This window comes from Telmatherina bonti (genome assembly GCF_933228915.1).
Source record: "Telmatherina bonti genome assembly, chromosome: 2".
NCBI lineage: Eukaryota > Metazoa > Chordata > Actinopteri > Atheriniformes > Telmatherinidae > Telmatherina > Telmatherina bonti.
In genome coordinates, this window is record NC_136620.1 from 29568358 (window position 1) to 29589502 (window position 21145).

Below are 21145 nucleotides of genomic sequence, written 5' to 3' on the forward strand. Positions count from 1 at the left end.
GTGGAAATGGCCACTAGATCCCAAACAGCATCTTTAAAACTGAAACTTCACATGCATATTTTTCTAAATATGTATGAATTCAAAACTTTATTCTCAATAAGCTATTAGATGCTTGTATGGTTTACTTCTTCACCTCTTTTGATTCCAGAGTTCTTGTCATGTGGCTGTAGTTGTTATGGTAATGTGAGGTAGTCCATCTCCTTCCCAGCATGCTCTGTGTTTGACATTCATGGGGTTAAAGTCCTCTGAATGATGAAGTGCCAGTGTTTGGGACAGTAAATTGCATTGTTTCAATTGAGAGGAGAGTTCCCCTTGGGTTTGCTGGAGGTCCCTGCGGTCTGGCCTTGAGCAGAACAGCATGTTGTACATCCATATAAAAAAGGGGAAAAATATGGAGGTACTTTTCTCTTTATGATGCAGAGATTAATCTGTCACCATATTCAGACATAAATCTCCCTCCATGCTTTGCAAAATACTGTTTTATCTTACTTTAAACTATATTTTATTTTTTTTATTGCCCATAAACACAAACCCTCACAAAGGGCTAATGTTCTCATCAATATTATTACAAAATGATCATAAATCCAATCCCTTGTTAAAATTTGAAGTCCTCTCTCTCCCAGCTACTCAACCATTGAAAATATTAGACAGAAGTATAATTTATCAAGCTTACAATAGGAGGTGATCCTCTAACAAATATGAGCTACAGCACACCACATTTTTTTTCTCCCCTGCATGAAATTATTGCACTTTTCTTCCCATCCTTTCCTCATCAGTGTGTTCAGCAGTTCTGACTCTTTGCCTTTTGGGGCTATATTTTTCTTATACTTCAGTAGAAATGCCTTGACAACACTGTGGTGGTTATTTCATCCTGAGAGACCACAAACTAAACAGCAGAAACACGTTGTATAGACGCTTGTTTAGTGGTATGCAAATCATCTTTGCCGGAGGTAAAATTAACATTTTCAATTAAAATATTAGCACCAAACAAACACAGAAAAACACACTAATGATTAAATCATCTAGATAGAATAGTACAGTGGAAAAAGAGGCTTACTGGATGTTTATTTTATCTATCACAAACTCCTGTTTTCATAGTCATGTATCTTTATGTTGGTAATTGAAGGTTTAAGTATAAACACAACTATTTTAACATTTTTTATTCATTCACACGAGAAGGTTTCATGCAAATCCAATGAGGTCTAATAGCTGTTTGCAATCATTTTAACTTGTGCTACATCCACTCATTATCAAGAACAGGGTTGTTAAAAGACTGTTAAAACATGGCATTTATGGTCAAATATGCCACAATATTTTAAATTTGAACGTCTCGACATTTCTTCGTTAGGTTTCACATTACAAGGCCGTTGTGTTACACGAAACTTTATCGCCCCCTGGTGGTTATTTACAGAAACAGCATCTACTATGTCGGAGGGAAGAAAAAGAAGAATGGTGTAACAGACAAAAAATGTAACTCAGATTTGCATTTGATGTTGCACTCATAAGTCCAGAAACAGCTGTTTGCAGCTCCAGGGTGATATGTATGAGCCCAAATTCCCAACTAAACTTTCTTGTGGTAGAAATTGGTCTCAATCATTTTACTGCTCTGGTCCACAGAGGCTGAGCAGAGCCTTTTGGTAGTCTCCCTTGGTATGTTCCTGAGAAGTGAAAAGTAAAAGAGCAGGTTAGTGGTGCATGAGAATACAAACTTCATGGTGAATCAGTAACTGGTCCCTTACTGTAATAGCCTGCTGCAGCGTCTGCCCAAAGGCATTCTTGTATTCAGAAGCGATCTTTTTCAGGTCCACTTCACAACGTGACACAATAATCCTGGTCACTATCTTCTCTTTAGCTCCTTTACTCTGAGAAAAAAAAATGAGGAGCACAAGTCAGCATTTAAGTTTTACAGGCCTTACACTTTACTGCAGCAGCTGATGCAAGACAGTTGTAAGATAACTTTTGCATACTTTGGATTTTGTGTTCCTGCAGCAAAATTGTACTTTCACAAGCAAAAGCACTTCTTACATTTGTTGGAGAAAAAAAAAAAAAAGACTAGCCCTTAAAATAGCCACACTTCAACAAAGGGAAAAAGGAAAAAGAAAAAGAACAGCTCAGTGAGTACCTTCATGGCTTCATTCAGTCTTTTTGCGAAGAACAACTGTTTGTTTTCAAAGCACTGAACTGGAACCACAGAAACACAGAATGAGTATATACAGCAGTACATCTAGTAGGCAAAAGCTTCTTTTCTCATTTTCTCATTGTTCATTCAAAATGTTGCCTATTTCTAAAACTATTGATAAAAAATAAAGAATAAAAAAAACAAAAGAGTACCTAGTACCAGGAAGGACCTTTGCAAGTCTCCCTTAACTTCCTTCACAATGCTCTCCTGCATGTCGTAGGGGCTGTAACTCTTGTACTTCTGAAACACTATAGAAACATATTTTTACTTTGAGTTTTGCAATCAAAGTAAAAAAAAAAAAAATTGCAATCTTATCATTGACAAACTTCAACACGTGCAGTATTTATCTGTAGAGTTCTTCAGTAAAACTGAGTGCAGTACCTTTCTGCAAGTGGGGAACGCTTCTCTCAGACATAATGGAGATCCAAGTGGCAACGTCAGTCCCTTTTATCTTCACTCCAGCATCGTAAAGAGCCTAAATGAAATAAACAAAAACACCAGTTTTATACTGCTTGTGGTGTTCAGGTAGTGTTTGATGGTTGAATAAATACCTTAACAGTTTGTTTATTAAAAACCAAACATCTTTAACATTATGTAGGTCAACGTAAAATGGGTTTGTTTATCGGGAAAGGATGATATATAAGGCTTATTTTAGAATCAATGTCAGAAAAGCTTCTTTATCAAGAATAAAATATTGTGAACTGTAATTCTCTTTTCAGGTAATTTTATATCAGAAATACTGTTCATTTTCTTTAATCAACTTATGTATATATATGTAAGTGTATAAAAACCAGTGACTTACTCTGGCATCGTCATCAATCTTCTCATAATCTACAACAGCAGAAGGTTCAGCCCTCTTTGTCTGTGCAGAGATTAAAGATAACATTTGTCAGTTTTAGCAGGATTTTTATATAAATATATGTTTAGCCAAAGATGGTCATAGTCACTGTCATAGTTCACCTGAACAAGAGCCAAGAGCAGCTTAGCAAAGTTTCCAGAGGTATCACCGGCCACATCCTTCTCCAGTTCCTTCTTGAACACTGTAGGAAGTTAAAGAATCATTTCTTCGTATGAAGCTCCAACTGCACATTAACAACTATCACATAGCTAATTCATTTAATGGTAAAAGATCTTTAAGCCTCTTGATAAAGCTTGCATAAGCCAGTTGAATGGACAGTATAGCAAGCCATGGGTAAGACTATATTTCAAGCTCTTCGTATAAAAGCCTAAGATGCTTTGAACTCACAGTCTTCGTAGACTTTTTTGATTTCCACCAGTTCATCCTTGCTGCGTGAGCACAAAATCTCAATCAAAGTTTCTTCATCTGTTCCCAAGCCCTAAAAGAGACAGAAATCTTGCAGAGACACCAGTCTTCCAGTAGAGGGCGGTGCTATCCTTCAACTGAATTCTCTGGTTAAATTTCTTTACCTTGATAGATCCTCTGATCTCTGTGGCATCATACTGGGCTGTGCTCTTCATCAGTCCAAGAATCACCGTTTCCAGTGATCCAGACAGCGCTCCCTTCAGAGCTGAGATCATATCCTACAAGTACAACATCAATGATCAACTACTGGCTCTTTAATGAGTACCATGTGGTTTAAAAACCTGTGGACTTTTCAACTGGACCTATGTTGTACCTTCTTTGTTCTCCTTTCATATGAAAAAGCAATTTCTCTCCTCTGGGAATAGGTCCGCTTTGTTAGGACATCAATGATGGTCTGTTCATCAACACCTGATATTTGAAGAGTTATTCACATTAAAACAAAAACAAAGCAGAAATAAGACAGATTAGGGGTTTATAAGAACATTTCTGTGACTGGAGAGTTTATGGAAAGGGAATACACAATGTTTTTAGACTGCCTGGAGATAAAGAAAGCTTCTCCATGACCTGCTCATTTCATTTGTACAATTTCAAAACTAAGACATTTTTTTTAACAACAACAAAATGGAGGGGTGTCCAAGAGTCTGTAGTCAGACTGCTGACAACAGCTCTGCTTCAGTGGCCAGGACTTATTCAGCCAGTAGTTAGACAGAGATGTGGAGGAGTTTCCAGTATGGTCAAAGAGATTTTAAGTCATGGGAATGACTCACAGATACCACTCAGCTGTAAAGAGGAAAAACTTTTTTCTTTTTTTTTCTTTTTTTAAAGAGACAGGAATGCATCTTGCCTTTGGTTTTGATAGCAGTTTCAATTCTGGCAGCATCTCTGTCAGGGTCAAAGTCCAAAGCAGGTACCAGACTGGGGTACTTAGGTTTATTTGCCTGCAATTCAAAGCAAATCATTGAGATTGAGCTCCATTGTTACTAAATTCAGCATGTATATTCAGTCATGAAAAACAGGAAAATATATTACCGAAGCATTGAGGGACAGCTGTCCGAGGAATTCTGATACCATGGCCATGTTGAGAGTCCTGAAAAAGTCAGAATCTTGCACTGAAATCTGCTTGTAATCTTATCATTGATTTTAGTTTAACCATGCAAAAGGCCATGTTTATTCAGACTGGAGATATAATCATGTGAGCCAGTGAGGAATGTCTGGACCTGAGTCAGAGATGATTTGTATTAAGTTGTTGTTTTCGGTATAAATGAGTGACTGCAAATGCAGTTTTATCAAACATCTTGTTTTGAATGCTATGCCATGTTCACATTCACAGTTTCTAGTAATAATATGTTCTGTTTCTTCAAATCCTTGCTGAGCCCTACACATCCATTACAGCAGGACTAAAGAGACACACCCTGGAATGATTGCTACTGTACTTCTCTCTTGTATGACAACTGAGTACTTCACATGTACACAAGAAAATTGACTTAAGAACTCACATTGGGTGTAAAAAAAAGAGCTTAAATAAGTTGAAAAGTTTAAACTTTAGTCAAACAATGTAATCTCTGTGAAAAGTTGAGCCTGAGTCATGAGTTGGAAAATTCCTGACATCTTGGTGCAGAATAAAGTCATTTTAAATTACAAACGGAGCATTTAGTCTAAAAATGTCCAGCTACACAAGACTTACCCAAGTTGTGGATACCGATACGATGCAGAGATTTGTCCTGGTGATGTTAAAGTGAAAAGGGTGTGGAAGCTTAGCTTTAGTCATGTAGAAAAAGGCTTCAGTTTTCACCACCCAACTCAGCCCCCTCCCCTTTCCATGCAGTCATGACTCCACCCTACCCCAGACAGGGCTCAAACCAGCTCGAAGTTTGGAAGCTTTGCAAAGTTTCCTCAGATATATCCAGTGACTACACTGATGTGCCTTCAGGAGATTTCTCAAGGTGGTGTCTCATCTTGACTTTGCACAATCCAGATGGTGGCAAGATCCAAATATTTAAGACAACTAACACAATCCCATATGAACACATGGAAGTTTATTGTTTTTCTGCTTTAACAAAACTTGGCTTAATATAGAAAATGCAACTGGGCAAAAGGGAAATTTTAAAAAACAAGATCTAAACAGGAAAAGTGCCTCAATGTTCACATTTCAAGTACAAATCAAAAACAAGAAATGTGATATTTAGTTTTCTTCTTTTCTTTTCCATCTTTGTCAGTACAGTTTCAGCTAACTAAAATATTAAATGATCATCAAATAAACAAGATGAAGTTGAATCTTGAGTCCTGAATCCTAATTCAGTGATTTTAAACCGATTTCTGAATTAGCTTCTTTATGTATTTGTTACGCCTAGCTGCACGTTTTTGTTTGCCCTTCTTGTTGCCTTGTGCATTTGGGTTGTTCTGACCTCCTCCATTGTTGTCGCCACCTTTTTTTGTTGCCTGGAAGGATACAGGAGAGTAAAACATTTTTATTTTTAGTTATCAGTCTAAAATAAGGTAGTATCACAACTTATTTTTTAAAATGAACTTTATATAATTACTCTTAGATGTGGCAATCGATGATAACTGTTCTGCCTGTTCAGTCACTTAAAATGTGCTGACACTTTAACAACAATAAATTCTAGGCAAGAATCCAGTGAATGTCACAAGTATTCATTAAACAAGCATGGAAGCTTCTGGTTGCTTTCTAATGGCTCCACTATGCAGTTGTGCACCAGTAAAGCTGGTTTGATAAGAAAACAGCTTGTTTGAGTGCAGGCACAAACAATAAGTCAGAAAAACAGATTACCATTCACCTTTTATACAAAGACAGAGAGTGTGTGTGTGTGTGTGTGTGCGTGTGCCTGTACCTATCCAAGCAGGTGAGATTCCTACGCATTAAACCAATAACCCATTACAATAAACTTCGATCTTAAATCAAATACCCACCATGGGGATGGTCTTTGGGGGAAATGTGCAGGGAACTCGTCCATGTTGCTGGTGGAAAGGCAGGAGCACACCTGGATCTACAGGTATCCAGGGTACATAGCCTGATGCAGGGGGTTGTGGAACATCACTGTGGATCTGCTGCAGGTTGTACCCTGCCCGACTCACACTTTCTTTAGTTGCTTTTAATAATGTCACAAATGGTTCCCCTGCTTTATGTGTAATGAGGTACTGTCCTTCCTCTAACCTACAAAAGAAAATAAAGTCACTGAAGGTGTGGCACAGCGAAAAGCCCAACACGGAAACATGCTGTAGCACTGCAATGGTTTCTTTACAGAAAGAATGACCCCTTCATTACTGGAATGTAGGTGAGCAACATCTTAAAAAAAAAAGCAGAACATGACAGATCTGCTGTGTGTCATTGAGCAATCAGTTGTGCAAGTCTTCAACACAGACATGGACAGAATCTTGAGTCAGATTTTTACTCCCAAGCCAATAGAAAATTTCATCATCTTAAAGACAAATTAAGACTAGTTTGAACAAAGAATCCTTCAACTAAACAGTGTTGAACAGCAAGTTCTGAAGTGCTTGAAATTTCACTGCGTCATTGAGTTATTATCACCTTTATTACAAAGTCCTACATATTGATGACTCTACACATTTGCTAAAAATCCATGTTTGCATTTGCACTGGAGCAGAACTTCTGCGTGAAAGATGAAGATATAACCACCACCCCCCCCTTAAAAGAAGTTCTGTGTGCATAAATATTGCCACTGAAAACAGCTTTATATATTAATGCTTTTGCAATAAAAAAAAAAAAAAAAAAAAGAGAATTGAGATGGTGGTGCTTAAAACGAAAAAAAAAAAAGGAATGCAACTTACCCTGTTAACTTTTTCAGTATATGGTGTAATATATTCAGTGACTTAGCAGGTCTATAAATGAAAAAAAAAAAGATAATCAGATGGGTGAGGATTAAAATTTAAACTCTGCGATAACAAAGACAGCATGGTATAAACTAGGGGTGCAGAATATAAGTATTACTTTGCAGTTTCATAGTAGATGAACCTTTACGACTTCATTAAGTATTACAAATACTGTTACTGCAATAGAATCAGAGCTGCTTAATATATCAGAGTTAACAACCATCATAAAAACTAGTTAAACCACAACATACATTTGGAATACGTTTTAGAATAAAAGATTTCAGCTACAGCCATAAAACCAAAGAATCCGACTAGTCATGCAAAACAAAAGTTGATTACTTGATTTTGACTTCAATAATCTTCAGTTTTACGTTATCTTCAAACAAAAATGTAAAATGTGTGAGTTTCTTACATGACATTTTTTTTATTGTAATATACTTTTAACATTGCATAGGCTCTAGTGATCTTTATTGTACAGTTGATGATGATAAATGGGATCAGGTAGATGCCAGGATTAAACCTGGGCTGTCTGGGTTTATTGGGTGTCTGCTATGCTTTGTGAATACACCACACCCTCAGACGCATTCAGCAACAACAAAACCAGTTATTTTCCTTGTCTTTCTCTTTGGTCTTTTCATTCCTGAAGCACAACATTTCTGTGACAGCTAAGTAACTGTAGTGCTCTGGTCTCTTGCCTCCACCATCGGTGAAAACTGACAGAACTAGCTGTTAAACTTGTCCTGCTACTGCCTCTAAACTGAGGTCAGGAGGCTAAGGCATCATTCTTCCTCAGGGGTAAACCTGCAGCTAGTTTCAGCAGTGGTAAAGCAGACACAGGACTCTGCTGAAAACAGATTAGCTGTGTGGTTTTTATTGCTAAAGGTTGTAGCAAAACATTCACCACTAGATAGGCAATTTCTAACAGGTAACTTTCCCTGCTCAGACATTCCCACACTCTGACTCAAACCTGAGCTGTGTGACACAAAAGCTGACATACTGTGTGTGTGGCATTTTTCCCTACACTCCCTTTATGTCAACTTTAAAATCCAGGGCTCAACAAAGTTACAGATAATTTTTAAAATATCATTTTATGCTCAAATTGGCCCCTCTGGACAGATTGCACTTTCAAGTTACCTCCGTGGTGGAAGATCTGTAAAATATTAGAAGCCCCTTTCACACTTCAGTTCTGCAACATGGGCCACAAAATTGAGCCTTTATTCATGAAGACACAAACACGAAGCTGTGGAGCTAAACAAGGTATTATGTAAAGTCAGCAGCAGTAGCACATAGTGTTACATATACATATATAACATATGTGAAACATATGTATCCCTACAGTCTTTTCAGTTGACCGTAAGCAGCATACAATGCATTGCATGATTGCAATATGATGTAAAAATATTCAGACTCTTTATGTGGTAGTATGTATGAACCAGTAATGGAGTTTACGCTTCATGCGTTGTTAAAAAAAATTAGGCTTTTGTGCTACGATGCAGGATTGATTCATAAAAACAACTATGAGCCAGGCTTGTTCTACTTCTCCTTCTACTGCCCATACTTGCTCAGAGGCTGTCCATAGGTGGGTCAACTTTAAAATCTCATTTTGCCTGTTTTTTTCACAATCACACCAATTTGAAACAAAGCACAAGTAGGCATACAATGAAATCTGGAAACTATAGTCTGATAACAGCCAGATTGCTTATTAGAAGTCTTGAAAATAAAGATGTCAAGGCTACTGAATAAATTAAAAGTTACTTTTGTATAAAAATAATAAAGCATATGTATATCTCCATAAAAGTTTTTTTATTTATTTATTTTTTTTTTTTACACTTTTTAGTCAAAATGCACCAGTAGTGCTATTTAACTAAGAAGTAGAAGGTTAGGTGGCATGACATGACAGAGAAAATCAGCAGACACATATGTGTACCGCTGCTACAGATACGCATGTACGGATTTGCTCTTGTGTAGCTGTAAATGAAAAGGCCCTGATGGCAAAATGTAATTATGGATATAAAGGTGCCAGTTATGGTTAAAGAGTCCTGCTTCAGAGGCTGCATGTCTGATCGGTGCATCTCATTCATCACTGATTAAAAAGGCTCAAATTAATGAAAAGCTAATTCCATCTCTGGAAAACCTTTAGATGATCTCTAGCCTTAAGATTTTGGGCATTGAAATCACTCTCCTCACATATGCTCTAACAAGACTCACTTGAATCCGCAGGAGATGTTCTGCTTCCAGTCGTCAGGCAGCTTTCTTAGCAGAACCACTTTAGATGTGTGTGCATTGATGTGAGCTGCACAGCCATAGAGAGAGAGAGAGAGAGAGAGAGAGAGATTCACTGAGACCAAAACAAGCGAGTCTAAATCAAGAGCTTCACTTTAATGTGTCCTTGCCATTCTTTGTGCTGACGGTGTAGTTAGTCTGTGGTGATTTGGCAGCACTGTTACAACCATGAGTTGGTGGTGAGAGGACACTACTTATTCAAATAAGTTAGCTTTCAGTTAGTGTTTATACAGCCTGCAACCACAGCCATAAATACACAACTGGGGAATGCCACATGATAAGCCACGTGGTGAGCTACAAATCACTGTGAGGAAAGTCATTGCTTTGCTATGCTTGTTGCATAATGACATTACCAAGGAGATATTCAAATATTTTACACAGATCAAATGTTACCACTATTTCCTTTACACTATTCAATTACTATGGTAACATAAAAAGAAAGAAACAGGAAAAAAAACTAAAGATACTGGGCAACACCTGATTATTAGCAGGGCGGTGTTCTTTAGCACTGAAGTGGCACATAAAGAAACAAATCAAGCTTCTAGCACTGTCATTATTCATGTGAACTATGCAAGCAAACTGTGAAGCTACATAATTTAGGATGTGCTTGTAAAGAAAACATCATTTAGCTGGACATTTTCAGACACCACCTACAAAAGTCGACAATTCAGAGAATCTAACGCTGAAGGAAGGGTGGAGTCATATGAATCTTGCGCTACAGGTAAGTAACACATACATGTTGACAAAATGCATTAAGGAAACATGACTGTAGCTCCAGACATCATTCAGTTTATCTTCACACATTGTACTCTTTGTTATTCCCCTTAATCAGACGTGTCTGTAGCCAAGGTAACAAAATAAACTTCAACATCACTTAGTTACAACATGTTGAGTCATCTATTCAACTGGTTTGCGGGAGGATCTGCCATGTGGTCTCCTCTGAACCAAGTAAGGAAGGAAAGTATGAATGAATGTTCCTTTGGCCATTTTCCTGGCATTGTGAAGAGCAATATTCGTCTATAGTTTAATAATATACATACATATATATTTTACCTATGTAAGATATTGTGCTGGAATGAAGCAATGTTTCTGTCCACAGCTGACAGGCCTCACTGCTGGTTAGACATTCCACACCGTAAGTGAGCTGGTACTCCAGCTTCGGCAAGACATGCACTGGAACATACTGTTCGGTGAGAAGATAATACACATTAAGAGGCTTTAACATATATTAAATTTTATGTTATTCCAAACTGTTCTGCAGTATGTATACCGAGAGGGGTCTGGCTGCAGAGCTCTACTGTGGGGACCATTCTTTTGCAGGCTCCACCCTCAGGCCACCTCCACAATACGGCAGGAAGAAAAAATTTCCCACACCCCTCCCTGCCTCACCTAAAGTCACCCGAGAGGTGATTAGACAATGAAGAACATTTGCCAACCATGAGCAGAACAAGAGGAAAATGACTAAGATAAACATCTGACATTGTAAAAAAGTGTAGAGCACTCACTCAAATAAAAATGAGGACCTTATCTTATAACACAATAGTTTTATTGTAAAAACATGAAATGTATCAAGTAACAAAATAGATCTTTTTTTTTTACAATAAAACTTATTCAGTTTTAATGTGACATGATTCACGTTTTTACAATAAAACTATCATGTTAAAAAACAATAAGGTATCCTTTTGATGGGTGACCGCTCTACACTTCCATAACATTAAAGACACTAAAAACTGAACGGCAAGCAGAACTCAGTTAAGAAAACTGAAACCTAAGAAAACAAAATACAAAAACAAATTAACCGAAAGCAAAAAATTAGCATTGGAGTGTTGTCATTTATGTAATATAAACACAACATTTAGCTGAAGTCTTTAGGTGCAGGTATACATTCACTGGGCCTATCATATGCAGTTATCAATATTTTCCATAATTAAATCAGAAGACTGTACCAAAAACATTCAAAAGAGTGTTATGAAATGAAAAGTATGTTGTATTTATGAGGACAGGAGACTGTATGCTTGTTTGATCAGTACCCTCAATGTTATTTAAAACATGATCCACACAGTGACACAGTAGTTATACCATATTGATTTTGTCAGTGCATTTTAATTTGAAAAATTTTCTGTCTTTTTTTCCTATCTGCCCTACGGTGGAGGTAGCCTGAGAGTGAAGTCTGCATCAGAGCTGTCCTCACATTGGAGCTCTGCAGCCAGACTGTTTAGCACATACCTGGTTTTGGCTGCTCCCTACATTTCTTGTGTGAGTCAGAGACACAGAGCTGCGCACCAGGAGTAACAAGTCTTGCAGACTGTAGAGCTTGTAGATCAGGTTGCCTTCTTCTGGAGTGTCATAATCTTGCACATCTTCAGCACAAACCTGAAGGTCCTGGGATAGTATCTCTGAATGGGGGAGGGGGTTCAAAGAAAAAAAGAATTGGATGCTGACTGAATTTCACAAATGCAAATTGATGCCACAAAATGAAAATAAAATACACTCACTTTTATGCTCTGCAGCATTATTTCTGCTAACTGCTGATTCATGAGGAGCAGCACAACTCTCGCCATCCTTGTTTTGGTGTCTTTCCAAGTATGAGGTCACACAGGGTTTAACCAGGGATGTTGTATGACTATGCACTAAAGGCTCCACACATCGACTCGGGGACTTAGTTGCAGCTGTCCCATTGTCAGACTTGAACATGGCAGTCTGCATGCGCAGAATTTCACCTAATTGATCCCCAGACACTTTTGTTCTTTTAGACTGTCGCCTGGACCTTGTACCTTTATGAGGAGATGAGTCTGAATTTACAGGAGCAGACTCAGGGGAAGGGTTCGTGGCTTTTTTTACAGGTGTTGCTTTTGGAGACACAGACTCATCAATAGCCAGCCTGTCGTCATCCGAGTCTCCTGTAAAAGCTTGGTCTTGGTCACTTTCTTGGGAAGAGCCCTGTCTTAATGGATCAGTTTTAGGTAGAGCAGTCTCATTCACAATCAAGTTGCGCATCTTGTCTGGTGAACTACTGCTCAGATTTCTTTTGGCCAGATGTTCACTGGACCTTTTAGACCCACTTGAAACTGGGGAACTTGTAGCTTTTTTATTCACAATTACTCCATCCTGTTTATTCTGTGTCTTCTTTGTCATGGACGTTTTAGTGGTCGTTGACTCTCCAAACGTCTCCAGGTCAGTGAGGTCTGCCTCAAAGTCAAGACCACTGCTATCTACAGGCACACAACTTCTCTTGGAGATCTCCTGTGTTACATACAGAAAACAAAAAGTGATTGCTATAATTAAAAAGGATCAGGTACTTGACAGCACTAGAAATACCATGCCTGCCTGCTTTTTAGCATACCGGTGGGATCTGCTGTTCAGGACGCTGTGTCATCAAATGAAAAACATTTCTGCTCCCATTCTTCATGAAGGAAAGCTTCAAACTCTCCTCGTGATAAATATGACTTCTCTCTCTAACTGCAATTTCAGTCTTCAGAAGCGGCGAGTCTACGTAAACCGTCTTCCTCTGTTTACTCGCTGTTGATAAAACATTGGATGAATTAGTAATGTGAAACAGCACCATCAGGAGGCCATTGAGGATCAATACAATGATATGACCAACATTTTCTCACTGCTACACACAGACAAAAAGAAATCTAGAATCTGTCAATGGGTTAAAAAAAAAAATCACTGCAGTTCACACACACTTTTCTTCGTTATCATTATTGAGCTCATGTACTGTGTTGTTATATTAAACCTCTGGTGCGTTTAAACATGTGTTACACTGTTTGCATTATTTAGATAAATTTGATAATTTAAGTACCTTTTCTATTAAAGACATAGAAAGAGACACATACACATTCTTCTGTACTTTCTAATACTTTCCCCTCACTGGACACTAGTCTGTTCGTCATACCTTTTCCTGGGTTTACTTTCACTGAAACAGGCAGTTCCCACTCATCCCCAAAATCAGGGCCGTGGTTGTTCAGTAGTCTGACCAAAGCATCTCGAGTCAAACAGATATGAGGCTCATAAGAGGCACACAGTCTCTCTGCATTTCCATCTTTACTGATACCCTGGGAAAACAAACCAAACAAAACAAAAACCAGTAAATTATGTGACCAAATCCTTTACTCCATCAGTGAATCTAACACAAGTGTTCCTGTTGTAATTAAAGTGTTTGATAGTACTATGTACAAGCATCATTCAGAAATTAATTTGTGCTCAGCAAGACATGAGCACCCTCTGGTGTCCTTTGTGAAAACTGCAAGTGTTAAGACAGTTAAAATAGACCTGCGGTCATGAATCCCATTCTGGCAGTAAAAAATCTCTGTGACTTACTTTATAGGAGCAATTAAAAAAAGGAAGACAATTGCTTACAGCATGCATGTCCTTAGCTTTTTTAGCTGGAGGATTCTCTGATGAAACACTCTGATAATCCGATGCAAGCTGTGCATCAGCAGGCACTATCTTGTGGTCTGTAATGTTCACACAGCCCTGGAGAAGTAAAAAGTACAAATATGGTAATGGAGAAAGTTAATCAGCACTGGGCGACTGATTTTGCAATTCAAAACTTTAAAAATATGGGAGAAAAAAAAATAATAAATGAAAATAATATTATTATAGCTTTAGAGTTTGAAGTTACAGTCTTAAACTTCTGGGGTGGATCTGCAACCCAGGAGTTCATTACCAGAGTTAGCAGCTGTTTTTCAAAAGTCAGCAGCAGTCCAGGATCGAATGTTCCCCCTGTCAGACTTGTCATCTCATGGATCTGATAAAACTGAGGAAGTGTCTTAAGGTTCTCTAAACAAACCTTGAAGAATTCCTGAAAAACACAGTTGGTGTTTATTTTTTTTCTTAAAAAAACCCACAAAAGAGCTGATGACAGGTACAACACTTGTGAAATCGATACCTCTGTATACTGCATGGCTCCTTGTGATATGAAGTTGTAGTCTTCAGGACAAATTTTAGCTACATCTTGCAGATACTTCATGAACTGCATCACCTCATTGTTTAATCGTGCCTTTAAGCTCTGAAACATTAGAGATTATTTTAAAGAAATCATGAACACAACAACCATTAAGATGAACAGAGAGACAGTTAAGTAGTAAATTATAATACCTGTGCTGGACTCCTGCCTTTCTTTGTCATCAAATAGCCAACATATGTTTTCTGTTCTTTACTGGTGAGACTAGATACACAGGGAAAGGGCAGCCTGGGTTCAGGATAAGCATCACTGGCTTCAGTCTCCTTCTGCTTTTGCTTAGCTTTGGATTTTGTGCCATGTTTACCGACTTTGCCTTCAGCACCATTGTCCCCACATGGACCATCACTATCACAGCTCTCCCAACAGGACAGTTGGCTGCTGATGCAACTGTTATCTTTTAAGTCTGCAGCATCATTTTTTGACATAGAGCTGGAGGCTGCTGCAGGCCTGACATCACACTCTTGTTTTATGTTGTCATTTTGTGAGCCACTAAGAAAAGAAGAAAAAATAAATTAAAGCAACAAAATGTGTCAAATAAAAATTTAGTAGCCATTCTTAAAAAGGTAAACAAAAGAAAACTATAACAATACACCTCAAATGACATATTACTTAAATTATATATTACTGACAAACCTTTGGAGAAAGGTCCAGAGTTCTCTGATATGAGGAGCAAGTGTATATTTGTCATAGAGATCTCTGGTAAAGAAAGGACCGTCAGGGATTGGGTGGTCATCCCTGTTGATAAAGGGGTAAAACAAATTAAATTAATATGCCTTGTTGTTCCATGGCAGTTCTTAATTGTTATGTCCCTTTAATGGAACAAACTAACTTTTCTTTTACACACAAGACAGAAGAAGTTTACTTGTGTCCTTAAGTGGCTCTGGTGGGAGAGTGAAAGTAAATTAGTGCTTTTAGTGGATCTGATGTGTCTGTATCCTTTTCTTTTTCTGAAACTACAAGCATGGTAAAGTTTGTTTTAAAAGCAGGTTTGTCATGAAGCTAGTATCTTACTAAAACCAAATTACTCCATATGAAATATACTGACCACTAATTCAATAAAGAAAGAGAATAATAATTATTTTATTTACCAACACATTACTATTACTAACCAGAGTAAATTATTCTGAGTATACAATATGCTTTAACAAAAGAAATACCACCTGATAAAGGTTTTTAAAAGATTATAAAAACATTTAGTATTGGATTTTTATGTCTGAGTGCATTGCTCATCATAATACAAAATCAGCCACAGTATTAAAAAAAAAAAAAAAAACGGCTACTAATCTGTATGTATTTGTATTACCCCAAAAAAAAGCTTGGACTTTACAAAGCATGAAGTCCTCAAGACTTCCAAGGGTATTCTTTGGTACCCCGCACAAATACTTGCCCTAGAAATTCTGGGCACCAATAGAGTGACTTTTCCAGCATTCCCTGCAGATACTTGGAGCTGAGATCCAAAGAACTGTTCAAGCCATGCCATGAACTCTTTGTTTGAGTTTTCAAACTACTCCTTTACTGATTTTGCATTGTAGTATTATTCACATTATTCTGCTGCCAAAAAATACTTCTGGCATTATTGTTTTGTTTGTGCAAGTGGTGGGTAGCATTTATCAAAAACTTTGACGGAAAGCTTTAAAGAGCACCACCCTGTCTTGTCTTCTTCCCATAGCAACCTCTGTCAAGGAGGTAATGCAGCTGGTTGAGCTTATTTGTCAGTTTAAAATAAAAATTACAGACTCAGTCAATGTGGCCTTTTTTTAAAAATTTTTTTTTATTTTTAAATTAATAAATCAGAGATCAAAAATGGCCAAACCTAATAACAATTAATTATGTCAATTTAGATTTTCTTGGCAGGTCATTTTTCATTCTTCCTACATCCCCACAAGTAAATGTAACATATCCACCCAGCCGTCAACATTGCAAGTGGGAATAATCTGACCACACCGAACTGTCTTGCTCCTTTGTCTTGTTATAATATTTACATCCTAATTTTATGTGCTTGTTGTTAGGAATCAAGACATATCAATTTGAACAATTTGCAAAAAATCAAAAAACAAAACAGCATGATTTTCATTCACACTACAACACTGGTTATCTTAAAAGTACACTTTTCATCGTGGAAAAGCACCCAAAGACCTGCCTTTTTGGAAAACTCTTGCCCAGTTGTCTAATTCCTACTGTTTGCCATTAATAAAATTCCCACATAGACTTCATCCTGCCCAGTTATCATACCAATATATCAACCTCCAAGTGGCAATTATATTTTTACTCTTTTAAAATACGCAACTCACATCGTTTATTCACGTGAATAGCGTGAATCACGTGATTTATTCACCCTTCTATTTAAATAAGATTTAACTGCTGAATTGAAAAGCTCGACTTGGACTCCTTTTTGCTAACATCAGCTATCAAAAAGTTAATTAGGTAATTTACTTGGTTTGACTCAGAATCTACAATACAATACAAGGACTGCATTTTGTAGGAGCGATAATTAAACTTACCATTCAAACTCCATTACTGTGTCTGTGCTTTTCCACTGGAATAACAAAGCTGAGACTGTGGAAAAGATATGTTTGTGTCCGCTAACTTACTGTCACCATCCTGTAACTAGGAAGTGTTTGACAACGACACTCTTCATCTGGTGAGAATAAGCTATCATTAAAGCGCCGTGTGCACATCGTTGCCCCCTTGTGGACATTAGCTATAACTGGTCTCATTGAACATTCATGCTCCCTGTGATCTGTTTAATAACGTTTTCTGTTTTATGTTACTCTGTGCTCCTTCCAGCCTCTCCCGCATCTTTGACAATTTTTTGATGCTCAAAGTGTAAAGAAATATCCATATTTAAATTTATTTCCTCTTCTTGCGCAAACTATTGCCATAGTTGAAGGTTAATAATGTCCAACCAATCTTGAGATTGCAGTAACACACCTCAGCTAAGACCCCAAACTGCATTTCTGCATTGACAGTAGATTATTAAATTAATAAAAAAAAAAAACTGTCTTTAAATGCTATCCTTTCAGTTATGTGGAATAAAGGATGTGGCACATTTATCAAATTTTTTATTCCTAAAAATGTATATATCCTAATCTTTTACTCTAAGAGTTACCTTGGAATGCATATTTTCCCTAAAATGTGTCTTATAAATTAATTTGAAGAAGTAAAATCACTTCTGTGACAGTATATACACAGAAAAACTTCCTGACTAATTGAAATAATGCAATGGCTTTTCTTTTTGCATTAAGCAATCGCTTAAATTACAACATCTGCACAACTATTTTAAGTATGTGGCATTAATGGGTATTTATGGAAAATACATTTAAAATGTCTGCAAATTATTCCACAACTTTATCACACTGCAGTTCATAAAATCTCTAATGTATTACAAAGAAAAATTAGATGAAAAATTAATACTGCTTGCAGGGAAGTTGAGTCATTCATTAAAATAACAGACACCCCCCACCCCAACCCACCCCCATCTGAACTGCTGAGAATGATCTTTCCTTACCCTGCATTTTCAGCAATTATCAGATTTAACTCATTTCTCCTCAGTGACCTGCTATGTGTCTAAAAAAAATAAAATAAGTTTTATGATGGTGTGGAATTTGTCTCCATCATCTCACTGGAAGAGAGTTCCTGGGTTAAGCCTTGGCCTTTGAGGAGCATGGGAGGATGAACCAGACCTTTGAATATACTGGTGTAGAAAATGGATGGATAAGTAGAAGGGGTAAAAATAATAAGCAAAGCTGAATTATATTTAAATATCTAAACTATTTGAATAGTTTTGCAGTTTGTTGGATTAGGAATGAATGCACACTGTTATTAGAGTGATTATGTTTTTGTTTGTTTTTCCATCTTTTGATTGTCAGGTCCACATATTTCAACCTTTCTATTTGACATATTTTACAAATATAGATGTTTCTACTGGAAGTAAATACTACTTTAAATATTGTAGCATTAGGGTACTGAGGTTGGAAGTCATTATAAATTTGAAATAAATGCCATTTGTTTCATGTATTCAAGAGAGAAAGCTGGACAGAGTTGAGAAATTTCACAACGGAGAGATGAAGAATCAGCAGAAAGAAACCCATTACAAGCCGTAAATTTTATTATGGGATAACAGCACATAAAGCACATCTAAAATCGATGTGTCCAATGCACTTTTAATAAAGGTAATATTAAAGGTACAGTTTCTAAGTACAATATAACAACATTCATATTAGAATGAAAAGTATTTAAAAGACAACATTAAATTTCTTATTTTTCTTTACAGCTGTATTTACAAAATGAATCAAAATACTTATTTTTCATATTTAAGAATCAGACAAGAAGGAGCAAAACTACGCTTGTGAAGACTACCTGCTAAAGAGATTTTAAAAGAGCTGGATAAAAAGGTACATGATCATCTGTCCCCATTTAACATCAGTAGCAAACATGTGACTTAGAAATTTGTGACAACCACACACTAGTTTGGGCTTTTCCAGAATTTGTACTTGGTTTGCATGGAAAAACAAAATTCACCCCTGCTTCACCCACCCTCAATGTGGCGTTACCCTAACAGACTGAGGGCACACTGAACATAGAACATTAAAGAAATTCATATGAGTTGTATACCTGTTTTACAAACACATACAAATACTTAATATACAATGCATTAGGCAAATCTTCTGTTTGCAGTGAAATAAAAAATGGGTACCACAAACAGAAAACTAAGAATGTGGGTTTTCTGTTAGTTTCTTTTTTTTTTTTTTTTTTTTTTGCTTAATCAGAAAAAAGACCAAAAGACAAAAACAAACAAACAAAAAAAAAACAATATACATGTGCAAGTATACAATTCTGTAATGTTTTCCGCGAGCATTTATTGACCATTTAAGATCAACACAAAACAAACTTCCCAGCTTCTGAAACAAGGTGAGGGGTGACAATGTACACTCAAAACAGACCATCTATACATTGAAAGCCTTCAACATCGCCCACCAACCCATGTAAAAACAACTAACACCACATGAAAAAAAAAAACAACAAAACAAATCTAAGCATGTGAGGGTGAAATTTCACCCTCATATACAAAATACATCGTCACTTCAGTACACGTCTGGAAAAACCACAAAAAGGAGACAATCAAAACCATGTATGCATTTTGTTACACCGAGAGGCACTCAGTGTGATACGCTGTGTATTATTGCGAGCATATTCTGACTGATATTTGCTACAGAGAAAAGGTCGACTTATGTCTTCAAATGGCAATCCATTCATGTACATTTTTAACACTTCATGTGGTGCAAAAAGATTTATGCCACTAGTCTGAAGAAACCGTTGTTTCTGGGTAGTCGAAAATGGAGAACAACAAAAGCATACCGAGGTGTTGTTTACTAAAAACCAAGCACCACTTCCCTGCATCAAGTGAAGGACAATGCAGACACAAGAGGTAAATAGTATCTTAAAAACCTGACAAACTAAAGCCTTAGTGAGTGGTTTTTACAATCAGACAAAGGAAAAAAAAACAAAAACACAATACTGCTGTTTCATTTTGAATATCATAAATTTTTCCACAAACCAGAAAAGCAACCTTAAATAGCTTGTTAATTATCAGATTCTAGATTTGCTATAAGTCAGAAGGAAATAAGTGCCTTATCCCAGGACTAGCACACTGATACAGGTACTGGCTGGGTAATTTTCTTTTACCGCTATCATTTTTATTATCATTATTATTCATCCGAGTCCTAATATCAATAATACGTTAATAGGCAATTAAATGAATGATCTAATAGGGCGGCCAGGCTTAGGAATCAATACTTGGTTCACAAAATTAACTTACCTAGCACCACACATTAGGGCAACACAAAATAAACGTCAGCACACCCTATCTCTATCAAACTAATCCTACAGGAGGGAAGCAAAGTAGAAACAGTTTTATCATACAGTATGATGTAACTGATAAACAAGATAAATATTTTCACTGGGTAGGCCTTAGTAGCAGTATTTTCCTCTTACCTATACAGACAGAAGTTACAAAGCTACCTTTATACATGTGACCGATAATAATATTAAATATGGTGACTAAACGGCTGAAAATGAGGGACAGAGTGAGAAAATAAGATATACAGCATACAGGCCATATCAAGTTCTACGTTCTCCACCTGGGAACAGAACTGGTCAAATATACAGATGAAACATAAAAACATCCACAAAAAAAAAAAATCAACACAAAATAAAACCGAATAGTGATAAATAAGAGGTGTATTTACATGCAGATGTTTAAAGACTATTATGCACAAAAGAATGAGAAATAATACACTGACATATATTATTGCTTGACATTCGATTATGGCTAAAAGTTGCTGTTCATTTTTTTTTCTTTAAACTATATTCTTAAACATAATTTTAATCATAAATTCTTATCGCCTGTGCTTTGGAGAATGAGTTTTGTTAAAATGCGACAACTGACTCGTAATTCTGGGTAAAACATACTGGCAACTTTAAGCGTGACGTAACACCGATTGTTGCAATTTACAGTCATGAGAGCTCAATTCTATAATTT

At 36.8% G+C, this 21145-nt stretch overlaps 2 protein-coding genes across 2 annotated transcripts; both read right to left on the minus strand.

The window, feature by feature from the left end:
• Window positions 1-1138: 1138 nt before the first annotated feature.
• On the minus strand, window positions 1139-5263 carry LOC306762694 (annexin A2-like). The gene is made up of 13 exons (XM_079249279.1): window positions 5188-5263; window positions 4533-4590; window positions 4348-4441; window positions 3817-3911; window positions 3608-3721; window positions 3426-3516; window positions 3140-3219; window positions 2982-3041; window positions 2561-2654; window positions 2332-2427; window positions 2123-2181; window positions 1740-1862; window positions 1139-1658 (listed from the first exon to the last, which is right to left on the minus strand). The coding sequence occupies exons 2-13, from the start codon at window positions 4578-4580 to the stop codon at window positions 1599-1601; spliced, it is 1014 nt and encodes a 337-aa protein (XP_079105405.1). The 5' UTR covers window positions 4581-4590; window positions 5188-5263; the 3' UTR covers window positions 1139-1598.
• A 309-nt stretch (window positions 5264-5572) lies between these two features.
• On the minus strand, window positions 5573-17119 carry ice2 (interactor of little elongator complex ELL subunit 2; the record flags this gene model as incomplete). The annotated part of the gene is made up of 15 exons (XM_079257582.1): window positions 5573-5942; window positions 6432-6675; window positions 7311-7361; window positions 9561-9645; window positions 10689-10818; window positions 11862-12031; window positions 12131-12878; window positions 12979-13154; window positions 13534-13693; window positions 13998-14114; window positions 14308-14442; window positions 14530-14649; window positions 14739-15093; window positions 15238-15339; window positions 17106-17119. 15 exons carry the CDS (start codon window positions 17117-17119, stop codon window positions 5808-5810), a joined length of 2742 nt encoding a protein of 913 aa, XP_079113708.1. The 3' UTR covers window positions 5573-5807.
• Between the last annotated feature and the right edge of the window lie 4026 nt (window positions 17120-21145).

Bases quoted from the DNA above. Each gene is read 5' to 3' on its own strand.
- LOC306762694 (XM_079249279.1), bottom strand. From the start codon at position 4,580: ATGGCCATGGTATCAGAATTCCTCGGACAGCTGTCCCTCAATGCTTCG. The intron at 4,442-4,532 runs GTAATATATTTT...TTTGAATTGCAG, and splicing joins AGCTGTCCCTCAATGCTTCG to GCAAATAAACCTAAGTACCC. The intron at 2,182-2,331 runs GTACTCTTTTGT...CTGTGGTTCCAG, and splicing joins AAGGTCCTTCCTGGTACTAG to TTCAGTGCTTTGAAAACAAA.